This window comes from Carassius carassius, chromosome 14 (genome assembly GCF_963082965.1).
Source record: "Carassius carassius chromosome 14, fCarCar2.1, whole genome shotgun sequence".
NCBI classification, from domain to species: domain Eukaryota; kingdom Metazoa; phylum Chordata; class Actinopteri; order Cypriniformes; family Cyprinidae; genus Carassius; species Carassius carassius.
The window spans coordinates 23,695,470-23,709,076 of NC_081768.1; the positions used below are offsets into that span (position 1 = coordinate 23,695,470).

General features: G+C 34.6%; 1 protein-coding gene across 1 annotated transcript; it reads left to right on the forward strand.

Moving 5' to 3' along the window:
• The first annotated feature begins 2,667 nt into the window (after positions 1-2,667).
• LOC132157384 (cytochrome c oxidase subunit 7A-related protein, mitochondrial-like) lies at positions 2,668-5,890 on the forward strand. Its single transcript, XM_059566719.1, has 3 exons — positions 2,668-2,829; positions 3,739-3,873; positions 5,356-5,890. The coding sequence occupies exons 1-3, from the start codon at positions 2,758-2,760 to the stop codon at positions 5,497-5,499; spliced, it is 351 nt and encodes a 116-aa protein (XP_059422702.1). The 5' UTR covers positions 2,668-2,757; the 3' UTR covers positions 5,500-5,890.
• Positions 5,891-13,607: the final 7,717 nt, after the last annotated feature.

Below are 13,607 nucleotides of genomic sequence, written 5' to 3' on the forward strand. Positions count from 1 at the left end.
AAACTTTCACCTTTTCTAAGAATAATTCCTCTTGTGCAAGGTGCGGTGCCTCTCTCCTCTGTTATTACCACATTCTTACTAATCATCGTCATCTTTATTCATATTCCTCACAGCAGTTTATGTATGGAAACCAGCAGTCACAGACTGCAGCACTGGCTTTTGTGAATTAATAAACGGAAATTGGTGTGATTGGAAATAGATGCATTCCGTTTTGGGTTACAGGAAGAAAAATGTGTCAGACTGAAACGTGATAAGACTTCCCTCCTCATTAATTAAACCTCCCGAAGAGATCATGCTGAGGTGTTCTCCAGTGTGCCTTCAGATCACTTCAGACACACACTCCCTTGGCTCACGTGTACACACAACAACACCCAGAGATTAATGTGAAAGTGAAAATAAGCGAAATCCCTGAAATTAATTGCAGACTGCAGGTGTCAGCTGCCACTCATTTGTTTCTTAATACATTTTCATCCCACTGCTTCTCTCTATTGCCTGCTTCATTAATCGTGGTAAACATAAGGGAACCTGTTTACTTTACATGCAAATACATCACTGCTCTAATGAAAAGCTCATGACAGCTAAAAGCTATGAACATGTGAATAAATAACATCTCATAAAACAACAGATATTTCAGTTTGTCAGTAGGATGTGATCAGTTTCACTTCAGTCCCTCGCAACATCAGCAAGAGATCTCTCAGAGGAACGTGTAACAGTTTTATAATTTTTAATGTGTACACTGAGAATTCACATCTGACACTGTACCATCATATGACTTCTTCATCATATGACACTTGCTAAACAGTGTTGCCAAAAATTGTCTCAATGGACATATATATGTTTACTGTAATATTTTTATATATTTCTCTGTTGTGTTAACTTAAATTTTGACATACACAGTTCTGACACAACCCATTTAAAGTAGATTTTATTATTATTAAACGTATTTTATTGTTGTAACAACAGTTGTGCATTATGATCATATGTTGTGTACCACTGATATAATAGCTTTGGCTTATTACACATGGCTTGAGCTTTTTGTAGGGATTTTTATTCCCCAGTAATGTTTAGTTATAGACAAGTGTTTGAAATCCTGCTGTAAACTACAGTTAGGCTATTTTTTCCCACTTTTCTTTCTGCATTCTCTAATACTGTAAGCTTTCAATGTATTTTTTAAATAGAAAGTCTATTTTGAATAAACTATTTGCCTCTGTGTTAGCTAAAGTTGGTCTTTACAAAATTCATGAACACTGGATATTAATAAATAGTAAAAATAATAAATGACTGTTTTGTGGTACTTTTTTGTATTAGGCTAGTTTTTGTTGCTTTTCCAAATAAACACAAAAAAATGGTTTCATGATGAGCTCCATATGCTATTTAAACTTGACATTTTTGACTTTTTATTTTTTAAGAGAAGATAAAAATATCCTAAATAATATTTCAAAAGTCGGTAACACTTTAGAAAAATGGTCAATTAGTAATGTATTAATTAACGTGAACAAGCAATGAACAATACATTTTTACTGTATTTATTAATCTTTGTTAATGTTAGTTAATGAAAATACAGTTATTAGATTAGATTAGATTCAACTTTATTGTCACTACACATGTAAGGTACAAGGCAACGAAATGCAGTTAGCATCTAACCAGAAGTGCAATAAGCAGTAAGTACAGAATATACAAGGTCTATAATATGTACAATAACTATACAGATAAGTATTATGGACATAATTTACTATAAGCATGATATACAGGTAGGTGTGCTATGAACATACTATACAGATGGATTATGTAAAAGTGTATGTACACTATAGGCAGAACTATGAACATATGAACATAATTTACACTAGTGCAATGGACAGTACAGCATAGAAAATATTTTCAGTGTGCAAATGGATTACTCAGTGTTTCTGGATGAACAGACAGTAGTACAAGTAATAAGTTTACAGTTTTTTGCTTGTTGTAAATAAATAAATAAAACAGTCAGATGCACTGGTGAAGAGGCGGAGGAGTCTGTGTGTGTGGTGTGGGGTGGTGTCAGAGGGCAGAGTTCAGCAAGGAGACATCTGTAGGGAAAAAGCTGTTCCTGAATCTTGTGGTCCTTGTCCGGAGGCTCCTGAAGCGCCTCCCGGAGGGCAGGAGGTTAAACAGTCCATGTTATTCATTGTTAGTTCATGCTAATTCACAGTGCATTAACTAATGTTAACAACCACCACTTTTGATTTGAATAATGCATTAGTAAATGTTGAATTTAACATCAACTAAGATTAATAAATGCTGTAGAAGGATTCTTCTTGCTTAGATCATGTTAACTAAAGTAGTTAACTAACATTAAATAATGGACCATTATTCTAAAGTGTTACCCAAAAGTCTAATTTGTGTTTCTAAATAATGTTAATCAGACCATATTATATAAATCCCAAACAAGTGGAGAGATCTAAGAAGAAGGGTATTGTTTTGTATTGTTGTAGAAGGTATTCCAAAGTATTGTTGGGGAGTATTATAACGATTTGCAATTTACTGGAACACAAACTTTTGCTCAGTAGTGTAAATTATTTGATTCACAATTTAATAATAGCATTTTGTCTGAACAAAGGCTGAAGGTAGGGTTGACGCTTTGTTTTTTAATCGGGCAAGAATCGGGCTGCTAAGTGACGTGAGTTCCGCTGGGGTCCTCTCACTCTCGGACACAGAAGAGAGCAGGTGCTGGGACGCGATCTGATCCTGTCTGCGGTGTGACTCACAGTATCATCAACAAACATGTACTATAAGGTCAGCGGAGTCACGGGGAAGTTAACGGGAGTGACAGCAGCGTCCGCTTACAGCCCGCAGGTACTTAACCCTTCAGCTGCTGCTTTATGAGAAGTGAGGATCTGCAGTGACCTTCACAGGAAGCGCTTCACAGACACTTAGCCACTATTCAGCTCTGTGTTTTAATTTTGCTGATAAACACTCTCAGCTACTCTGGATTAACCATCACGGCTGCCTTTGTTAAAAAGTAATGCAGTCTAAGTTTGTCGTTAACGTTAATAAATCCGAGTGATTAAAGACCGACACTAGAGCTGCAACATGGCCGGATTTTATAGCTTCATAATAACACACAATTCCTCCGAGCTCATGAAAGTCAGCTGTTGGAAGGGAACATAACTTAACAGAACAGAAATTATACCAAATAGTGGAAAAGTTAAGGTGTATTTGTTTAATGTTACTGACAGCTATAGCGTTCAAAGTTCTTTTAGACTAAGGTTAAGAGGTTATAAGGTTTGTTTACCTTCCATCATGTCCTTATCTGTTCAGTCTGTCGGTCATTATTTTCTTATATGCTGTTATTCTTCCATCAAACAGACGAGGAAACATTTTGAACAATCCTCTTGCAGCTCTTTTCCCTAATACAACAATTCACAATGACTGTATCTTTAAGCCCCAGAGGGTAAACCACTTTAAGAGTGTTTGATTGTCATAAATGATGATTCAGTTAGTAGTTTCATCACGTGTGATGTTAGTGTATCCAGGTTTAGATGATTCTGCTTTATGGTAATTTTGGGGTAATTTTCGGATATTGAGATGTGGTTCACTACGAGTGACCTTTGTGGGGGGTGGGTGTCCTTTTGATGTCAGAGGAAGACAATGCCAGCATCAGGGTTTGGACTGATGTTAAAATAAGTAGATAAAGGCAGTAGTGATTTATTTGGTGGCGTAATGTCTCTAGCTCTTATGTCATGGTTGTGTTTGTCCTGTCAGGGGCTGAAGCCCACGGTTCCCTCTCAAGCTCCTCCCATGATCTTTGCGTTACCCACCAAGGTTGTTTCAGAGACCGGGTCCGTGGCTCACTACATGGGAATCAACAAAGTTCCTGAGCTGCAGAAGATCTTCCAGGTATTGCACTGTGATTTATTTATTTATTTATTTTTAAGCTGTTTGATTTTTAACCCAGTGATTTAGATATTTCATAATAGAAAATGGACTCCATCTCCTTTGATGATTTTCTTTATTTGAAGCATGGACACACACAAGCCAAAACAGTACAAACAGTTGGCTGGCATCAGTCTTAAAAAAGCTTCATATTTTGCACCCCCTGAGTTAAAAACGAAAGACTCTAAACAGTATTATAAATTCATACTCTAAATTATAATTGGAAAGCCGCATTCAGCTTTTTAAGGTGTCATTAATACAGTGTACACATTTAAATACTGAGTAATGTTAATTAACACAACACATGTACTTAGTATATGTTTAGAATTAGAATAAGGGTTTGATTTAGAGTTAGTTGCGTGTAATTATGCATAATGTAATGTTATTATAATAGTATGAAGTAAGTGTAATATACTATAAAATAAACTGTTTTAACTCTAACCGTTATCCTAAATTTCTATCATCACAAATTAGACAGTTTCTCTCAGTCCATAACTGATTCTCTAGAAAAAATATACTTATAAATTAAGTACATACCCATTTTTCTTAAGTAAAATAATCTCTTATCTAATGCTGTAAACTGTACGGTTGGCACATTGCAATAATATTAAAAGTTAAAATTAACATTCAGATTCAACTGCTGTTTATTTTTAGATATAAGAATCAACACATACAAATGTAATTGTATGAAAACATTAAATTATTCAGTTTATATATATATATATATATATATATAATATATATATAGATAGATAGATATGATTTTACATGGACTCTATTCTAACATGTTATATAAACCTTTAAAGGTGACTGTCATAACTTGTTTTCATTATGGATTTATTTAAACATTCAATAAATGAGATGTAACTAATAGGTTAATTAAAATATAATATAGTGCATATGTTTAGCAAAATGCTCATCTAGATTTTTAACAAGATGATTAATATTGAATGTCTTTCCTGAGGTAAATATAATGTTACATTACATTGCTTACTTATGTTTTAGTGATATTTTTCCAAGGTTGATACACTGAGTGATACAAGAAGCATGATTTTAGTCTTTTGCACTGTTTATTTCCACAAACCTTTCAATTTTCTTTCATATTTTTCTTACTGTAACTAGTCTTAAACAGGAAGAGATTATCAGTTCATCTCCATGCTGCTGCTTAAACTGAGGTGCTATAGTGATCTGTTACACTATATGAAAAGACTGTCAAAATGATAATGTTTAAATGTTTTTGATATCAACTATTTGAAAGCTTGAAATTATGCTTCATATCAAAATTAACAAAGCCTACTGTGATTATTGGGTAGGAGGCACTCTTTCAGGCCAAATTAAATAATGTAGCAATGCAAATAAATAAAAAAATAAATTTACAAAACGAGAATTTAACAAAAATCTTTTGTGTGTGTGTTTGTGTGTGTTAAACCTTATGACCTGTTACAGAAAAGTGATGGAGCACCGGTTCACCTGAAGCGTGGAGTCATGGACAAAATGCTGTATAGGACTACGATGGGCTTGACGATTGGCGGCACCCTCTACTGTTTAATGGCCCTCTATATCGCTGCCCAGCCCCGAAAAACACAGTGACTTGCCCTTCATGTGCCCTCTGTAATTATTATGGTTGGAGTGATGACATAAAATTTTGTCACCCACTGGTTATACAAGTACATCTAATCTGAGAAGCACCATCTGATTTCATTGCACATGTACATTTATTACATAAGAGTTTATTGTATCCGGTTTCTTCTCATATGTATATCTGATGGGTCCCTCTTTCTAGACAGTTGTTTATCTTAACGGTCTGTTTAAAAAAAATCAGGGATACTGAAATAATGCACACACTGATGAACTGATTGATTTGCTTCCCCTTTTATCTTTTGAGTAAATGACAGCAAGCTTGTGAGCCTGTAAATGAACTCCTTGTAATTTGTACCTAGCAGAATAAATATATTTTGTTTGTAATAAGTGAACAATTAAACCTTTCGTGTGTGTCATCATTGTTGAGCTAGAACAGTCTGGATGGCATTTGATTATTAGCAACAACATCCTGTGGTCTTTGGCTCTGTCTCATCATACAGTATACAAGTTTGATGGGATTGTAAGTGTTGTTAGTGTTAATCGATACATAAAAGCTTTTCAAAACCTATAATTCACTGATATTAGATTAGTTTCTCTTCAACCTTATCAGTCAAATTTATATGCATTTTGGGTCAGGCGAATAGAGAATTAACATTTCTATTGATTTTTGGCATTAGATCGCAAAATTGTGCAATCTATCAGTTCTGCATAATGCCCGTTATTGATTTATGTTTTTGTAAAATGTGAAATGAGCTTCTGTCTTGGATTCATCCTCTACTGTAGCAGTGCTGTATTGATGTTTGATGTGTATATACAGTATATATAAAAATCAATCAATCAATTAAATGCTGTCTTAGTAGCCATAAGAACTTCTGTAAAAAAATAACACGTTTAAAATTGATGCTGACCCCAAATTTTTGAATGGTAGTGCATTTAAACGATATCATAAACCAAGCTTGCATTTTTACTGAATATCAACAATGTTGTTCTTCAGCCTGAAAATATCTGGGAGTTTCAAGAGTGTGATTTCCAGGCATTGTAATATATGGAAAAATAACATTTTAATATTTTTCTAAAGATTATATTTTGTCTAATAGTAATCAGGTTTTTTTTTTTTAAGTAAATTATTCTCGTGCAGGTTGTCTCTCTAAAATGAGTGTATGTAGGCATGATAAACAATTGGAAAGGTAATGGGATGAAAACATGTAAAACATCTTGACACTTTAAAGCTCTAAATCTTCAAAAATGTAATAAAAAATAAGGATAATCCTTATAAGAAGGTTGTCTGCCTATAAGGTTACATTTCCCATTTAGTCATTTTTAATAAATCCATTGTCCTAACATGCATGTCAGCTGCCGTCTCTCGTCTCTGTTTGAATCATGGTGCAGTGCACAGATTGCTAGTGCTCAACATTGCCGCCGCCTGCAGTTACTGAAGACCGCAGGGTAATCATACAGCTAAGACTGGCATGATGGTCCCATCTCTCCAGATAGTGATTACAGGACAGAACACAGTGCCCTGGTCACACAGGCCTTTGTTGTCATTAGACAGATAGTCTGGAAATTCCAGACAACAGCGTCATTAGTGTTATTTATGCCATCTTATCTCTGTTTGCTATCGACCCATACAGCATAATTGCATATTTGTTAATGCCTATGAGACATGATCATTTATTTGCTGAAGGGTTACAGCTACAGCGGTTCTCATAGCAACCGACTGGAAGTAATAACTAGCCTGGTAAAACCAAAGCCCCTGCAAACAACTACCCTGACCTAACCTACACAATAATGAGCTAATGCAGGTGAAACTGACACACACTAATTGAAAAGCCCCTCTGCCATCTTGTTGGCTGAAGCTGTCAATAAGTGTTATAGCATCAGCTAAACTTCACTGAAAACGTAGATGATTCTGGGGTTCCTCTATAGCTCTTTTTTTCTCTCTGTTCCTCAGATTGAGCTGTTTTACAGGTCTGTAATTAAAAAAAATCTATATCTCCTAGCTGAGCTGATAGCCTTAAAGCCAGCATTTTTACTTATGGCATGGTTGCCACTTCACCTTCTTTCTGTTCTTTGTACTGTCCTCTATAAATAAAGGCAGAAATGGCAGAAGCAGGTCTGTACCTCCTATGAATTACAGACTGTTCCAGTCAATTTCAAGACCTTTCTTATCTGTTCCCTTACAGAATGGACTGGCTCCTGATGGACACCCAGAGGGAATGCTGTTATCTAATGATAATTTGTCTCCAATGTCTAGTTTTTGGAAAAGCTCTCAGTCAGTGTAGAAATGCTTAGCACAGAAAGCCCCTGTGGAGACTCTTACGTGACAGTCCTCAGTGCTTAAACTGTTGGTGATTTTGAATTAGTACTCTCCAAAATAAATGTGTTTGGTGACTTTGACGAGGTTGGAATGCAGTGGAGTTTGCAAAGTGTCCAGTATTTTAAGTGCATTGCAGGATTTAACACATGAAACAGGGGATGACCTTTAGTGGATTCATAGGAGAGTTATTTTATAATTCAGGTACCTTAAAGTGCATTTAATTGTGTAAAATGATACCCAGTCTAAAAAAAATTACCAAAACACAGGACAAAAATGACCAAAACTGAACTACACTTAAAATGAAAGCAGAAAATGGAAAATAATAACAATTAAAACAATAATAAAAAACTGTAAGAAGCTGGGATACTAATATAGAAAAAAAAGGAATCTGTGGGAGGTGATAACTCCAAGTTTGAATGACCTAACATACCCCTGTACATAAACTGGGAAGCATATCAGCACTTTATATTTTATGACAAGTGAAAAATTGCTGAAAATTGACAACAGATTTGGAGAAATTAGCATTACATCACTTGTTCACCAATGAATAATCTGCAGTGAATGGGTGCCATCACAATGAGTCCAAACAGCTGATAAAAACAACACAATAATCCACACCAATATATAATATGCACAGATCAAGCACTGTTTACAAGCCAAAACAGATATTCTTTACAAATATGTGGGTGGATTTTTATGAGAGAGGGCAACAGGGGATGGACTTTTCAACTGGAGAAGTGTTATTATGGGTTATGGACCCGTGTTTTGGCCAGAATCAACTGTTTGAAGTTTTAAAAATGCTTTAATGATGGGTTTGTTTCTTACAAACACTGCTTTTTTGTGTTGTTAAATTATTGTAATATTAACTTTAAATCTTGACGGTCCTATTTTAGGTCTAATGGGTTCAACTGACAAGTTCTAAGCCATTGTGTTATATACACTAGGAAGCTTAAAGCATTTTGTATTTTAGGGTACACTTTTATGTAAAAACATTTTTATTTTTATTTTTTTAAAGAACTGAAACCAAGGTACTATGACCTCCAAATGTGCCTTCAACTCCTCCGCTCTCACTCTGTGAAAATTAGGGTCAGTAGACCCTCTAATAAGAGACTTTGACATAGCGATGCCTCGTTAATTTCAATTTTGTGGTGTGTCTGTATAAATCCTTATTTGCATAAAATTAAATAAACAGCAGATGTTGTGACTGGCCAACTCATGAAAAGCTGATTAGATCTAAACCAGGATGTGAGGGGGAGGAAGATACTGTGAGAGGAGACAGACAGTTCAGAGAAGTGTCTGGGACAGTATATACAGTATACTGAAGCTGTATCCATCAGCTCTTTAGAAAAATATTTAACGTGTGGTTTTGAGAGAAACCACCTTTCGGAGCACTCCTGCCTCTGAGAAATCATGTGCAAGATGTCAAGCACTGCACCTTGAAAGTAGAGCTGTTAGAGTGTCACGAAACCCCCATTTCAGCACAGGTCAGCTCTCACCACAGCTTGTGTAGAAGTGAAGCTTGGAAAGCTGCAGAATGAAGGAAGAAGCGGTCCAGAGAGCACAACAACTGACTGATCCAGTCATTTTTATTTAGATAATAGTATCAAACACAAATGCCCTACAATTCACAAATACAGTACATGCAACAAAAATGCACAGATGCATTATACCATAAACCTATATGATGATCTTGTAATCCAATGTCTATTTAATTGTACCATAATATTCTAACAATAATAATATTATAACAGTGTGCACTGGTGGTGATCACCAGCTCCTGAAATTAAAGGTTCTGGCAATACTCGTTTAGGAACCAATCCTCACTATTAACTAGTTTATTACCATGCATATTACTAGCATGTTGGCTGTTATGAGATAAATAGACTTAACAGCTACCTTACTGGCTATTAATAAGCAGCTATTTAGGCAAAATAATATTTAATAGTTAGTTAATAGTGAGAACTGGTCCCCAAACAAAAGTCTGACAAAGGTTTTTTATTGGCATTTATGGATCTTTAACATCCATTACACTATAAGTTCTTTGCAGTGGGAAACAGGTCTGATTATTAAAATGTACTTAACAATATGAAAAAAATGAAGGAAAAAAAAAACAGTTCACTGAAAAGTTATTTGGGAAACCCTGCCCATTTTCCTATGGCATCACAGTGAAACCCATTGTTGGAACATTTATATGGTGAATTCTAGTCTAATTCTAGTCTAGTTTCAGTGTCGCATGCTCAATGTTTCCTCTTGTATTTCAATTTTGCTGCCACCAGCTTTGAGAAGTGCCTTTATTAGACCAAAGCCCCTGGGCCAGACAAAGTTAAAAGTAGTGATAGTTTCTTTCATTTTCTTTTAATCTAAAAAGAATCGATTGTTCATTATAGATTTACTTACCTAAAGTATATTTCTCTCACTTTCTCTTACTCCTCACCCCAATTTAAAATTCATCTTATCCTTAACCATCTATTTTAAAAATGACGTCCTGTTTTTGGTCTTCATGCATGTTTCCGTTGCTCTGTGGGAGTGTGTGCTGAGAACATGATGTGTCGGGAACGTTAGAATTTCATTCGCTCTGTGTGCTTCCTGTCTGCCTTTCTGTATGTATGTGGGTTAGGTTACTGGAGTAGGGTTATTATTATGGATTCCTATCCTAAGCTTTAAATGCTAGTTTTATGAGATACATGTAAAAATAAATAAATAAATAACTCATGAATTTAGCATCCCACACCCTAATGCATTTTTTTTATTATTATTATTATTATTATTTTATGATGGTGATTGTTTCATAACCATGAAAGATTTAAGTCTTCTTAAACTAATATTTTTATGACAAATCAAATTTTTTATTGATGTTTTGACATATAAAAGATCTTAAAACAGCTTGATTGGATATTATGGAATTTGTAATGTTACATTGGTGAATATATTTACACATGACTCACACTACACAACCACAGGCCCCGCCCACTATTGTTCAGTCACTTGATGGCGTACATTTGTCTACACCAAATGCAAGTGTCACATCAAAAGCAACCAAAACCCATTATAATTACACTGGATACAGTATACTGTACATACTGTATGCCTGCACACTTTCTGACATTCTCCATGTGACTGTGCTACTTCTGACAACAGGACAAATGGAAGAGTGGAAGAACATTCGCTTTCACACTTTCTGTTTAAACAGTTTGTCTGCATCTCTGTACAAGCTTCAGAAGGACTCAACATCAGAAAAATAAATAATATATATATATATATATATATATATATATATATATATATATATATATATATATATATATATATATATGCAAGAAGATTACATGTTTATTCGGAGCATTTGACTGTACATTGTTCTGTAAACAAGGCACAGTGTAAAGGGGAATTCACAGTTAGATCTGGCAGTAGCTTAAGTAAATAACTTCATCAAGGTGGATACTTCTATTTAATCATGTTAGCCAATCATAGCAGTGGGTGTTTACTGAAACACTTTAAAGAACAACTTGCTTAAAATTTATCATTTTAGACATGGACAGAATAAGGGTTGATTTATTTATTTATTATGAGAATATATGACAGTTTATTTTAAAATATTAAAGCTATTAAAAAAAAAGTCATCTGTTTCATGACACCTTAAAAAAGTTTTGTGAATGTTTTTTGTCTTTTTGTGAATTATTTATCAGTGCGTTGTAACGGTAGCGGGTCCAAAACTTAAATAAAACGTCTAACTTAACTATACACAGTTCGGGCGCCAGACAAGCTGAATCTTGTCAAAATACATATGCTATTGGCAGAGGTGGAAAGTAACGAATTACATTTACTCGCGTTACTGTAATTGAGTAGCTTTTTTGTGGACTAATACTTTTTAAAGTAATTTTTTAAATCTGTAATTTTACTTTTACTTAAGTATATTTTGTTTGAAGTATTTTACTTCGCTACATTTTAAAACACATTAATTACGGAGTAAAAAAAATAAAAATAAAAAAAATAAATCGCTCCCTGAAAACTACGGCATAATGAGCAGGAGGGCAAACTGGCGCTAAAATCACAAGAAAGATGCAGACGGTCAAAACAGGCGTTAGTTGTGCCGACACCGCTGAAAACGAAACCCCGTCATATTCTGAAGTTTAACTCGAAGGAAATGAAGTGAACCCCTGGCCATATGTATGCTCTATTATGCAGTGTGAGCTGTACTTTCCTAGGAAGACCAAACTAGCAGCTTATAAAATCTCGACAAGACATCAACCCTTCGCAAGAATGTAGAGGTAAGCTAAATAATTGCATCGTTGCATTGGTGGTTAAAATGAAGCTTTGACATTTTAGCAAGAGGTTTTGCACAAATTAGCTAAAAAGACCGTGGTGAGTAGTGTGCTATTTTTGTTTTAATGATGTGCGCGCGCATTTATAGTGCGTTCTTTCACTGTGTGATTCAGTCTCCTAAAATGCATTTAGCATGATCACAAAATTGAAGATATAGGGGCAGAAAATTCACATATTTATATAATTTCATATATGAAATCAAAATCACACAAAGAATGCCATCGTTTCCTCCAAAAATCATCATGAATATATACATACATATATATAACAGTTCAGTAAACAAGTTAATTAAGAGACTTGCGTTTTAGACACCATATTGCCTTTTTTAGCTCTATTTCTACAACAGAAAATAACTCCAAACACAGCCACCAAAGCACAGTTTTGCGTCTCTGAGCAACGTGACAGTGCTTCGTTCCTGAATGAATCAACCGTTTAAATGATTCGGTTCAATCGCAATGACTCACTTATTAACAGTGACTTGCTGACACATACTGGCCATTTTAATTTCACATTTAAAGTATATTTTGATTTTTTTAAATAATTAATTTCTTATCATTTCAAATGAGTATTCAACATTTTATGTCTTGTATATCAAAACATTATTCATGCATTTGTAACTGCAGGTTAAATGCATTCTTGTCCTGCACTAAACAGTGTAATACATCTAAATGCCACTTCCAATGAATCTTCTGCATTTCCTCTGCATTAAAAGATGAGTTTGTTGATACTGATTTGCCTGGTAACAGCCCAAATGTTTTATTATTCTAAATAACTGATTCCTTTAATTAAAAACAACTAGTTTGAGATTAATAGACCTATCCCAGGGGTGTCAAACTCAGTTCCTGGAGGGCCGTAGCCCTGCAGAGTTTAGTTCTAACCCTGCTCCAGCACACATATCATGTAGTTTTCAAATAAACCTAAATGATTAGATTAGCTGGATCAGGTGTGTTTAATTAGGGTTATATCTAAACTGTGCAGGACTGTGGCCCTCCAGGAACTGAGTTTGACACCCTTGGCCTGTCCCATTTTGACTCCCTCCCACTGTTAAAATGTAACTAAGTAATTTTTACTCTGAGTAAAGTTTAAATGAGCTACTTTTTACTTTTACTTGAGTAGATTTTTAGACTGGTACTTTTACTTGTACTTAAGTAAAATTTCATTAATGTAATGGTACTTTTACTTGAGTAGAATATTTTTGTACTCTTTCCACCTCTGGCTATTGGTTGCTTTTTACCACGGAATATCTCTATTAGCCACCGATTACAAACATAAGTCAGAGTCTCACACAAAGAAAGTTAACCTTCACAGTTATATATTTTCACCAAACTAACAAGGAAACAAAACAAAAAAAAATAATAATTCACAAATTCATTGTCATGTTATGTAGGTATATTTTCTTAAACAATGAAGGTAAGAAAATCACAAAACACCAACAAAGGAGATCAAAAATAAATAATAGGAAAATAATTATTATGCA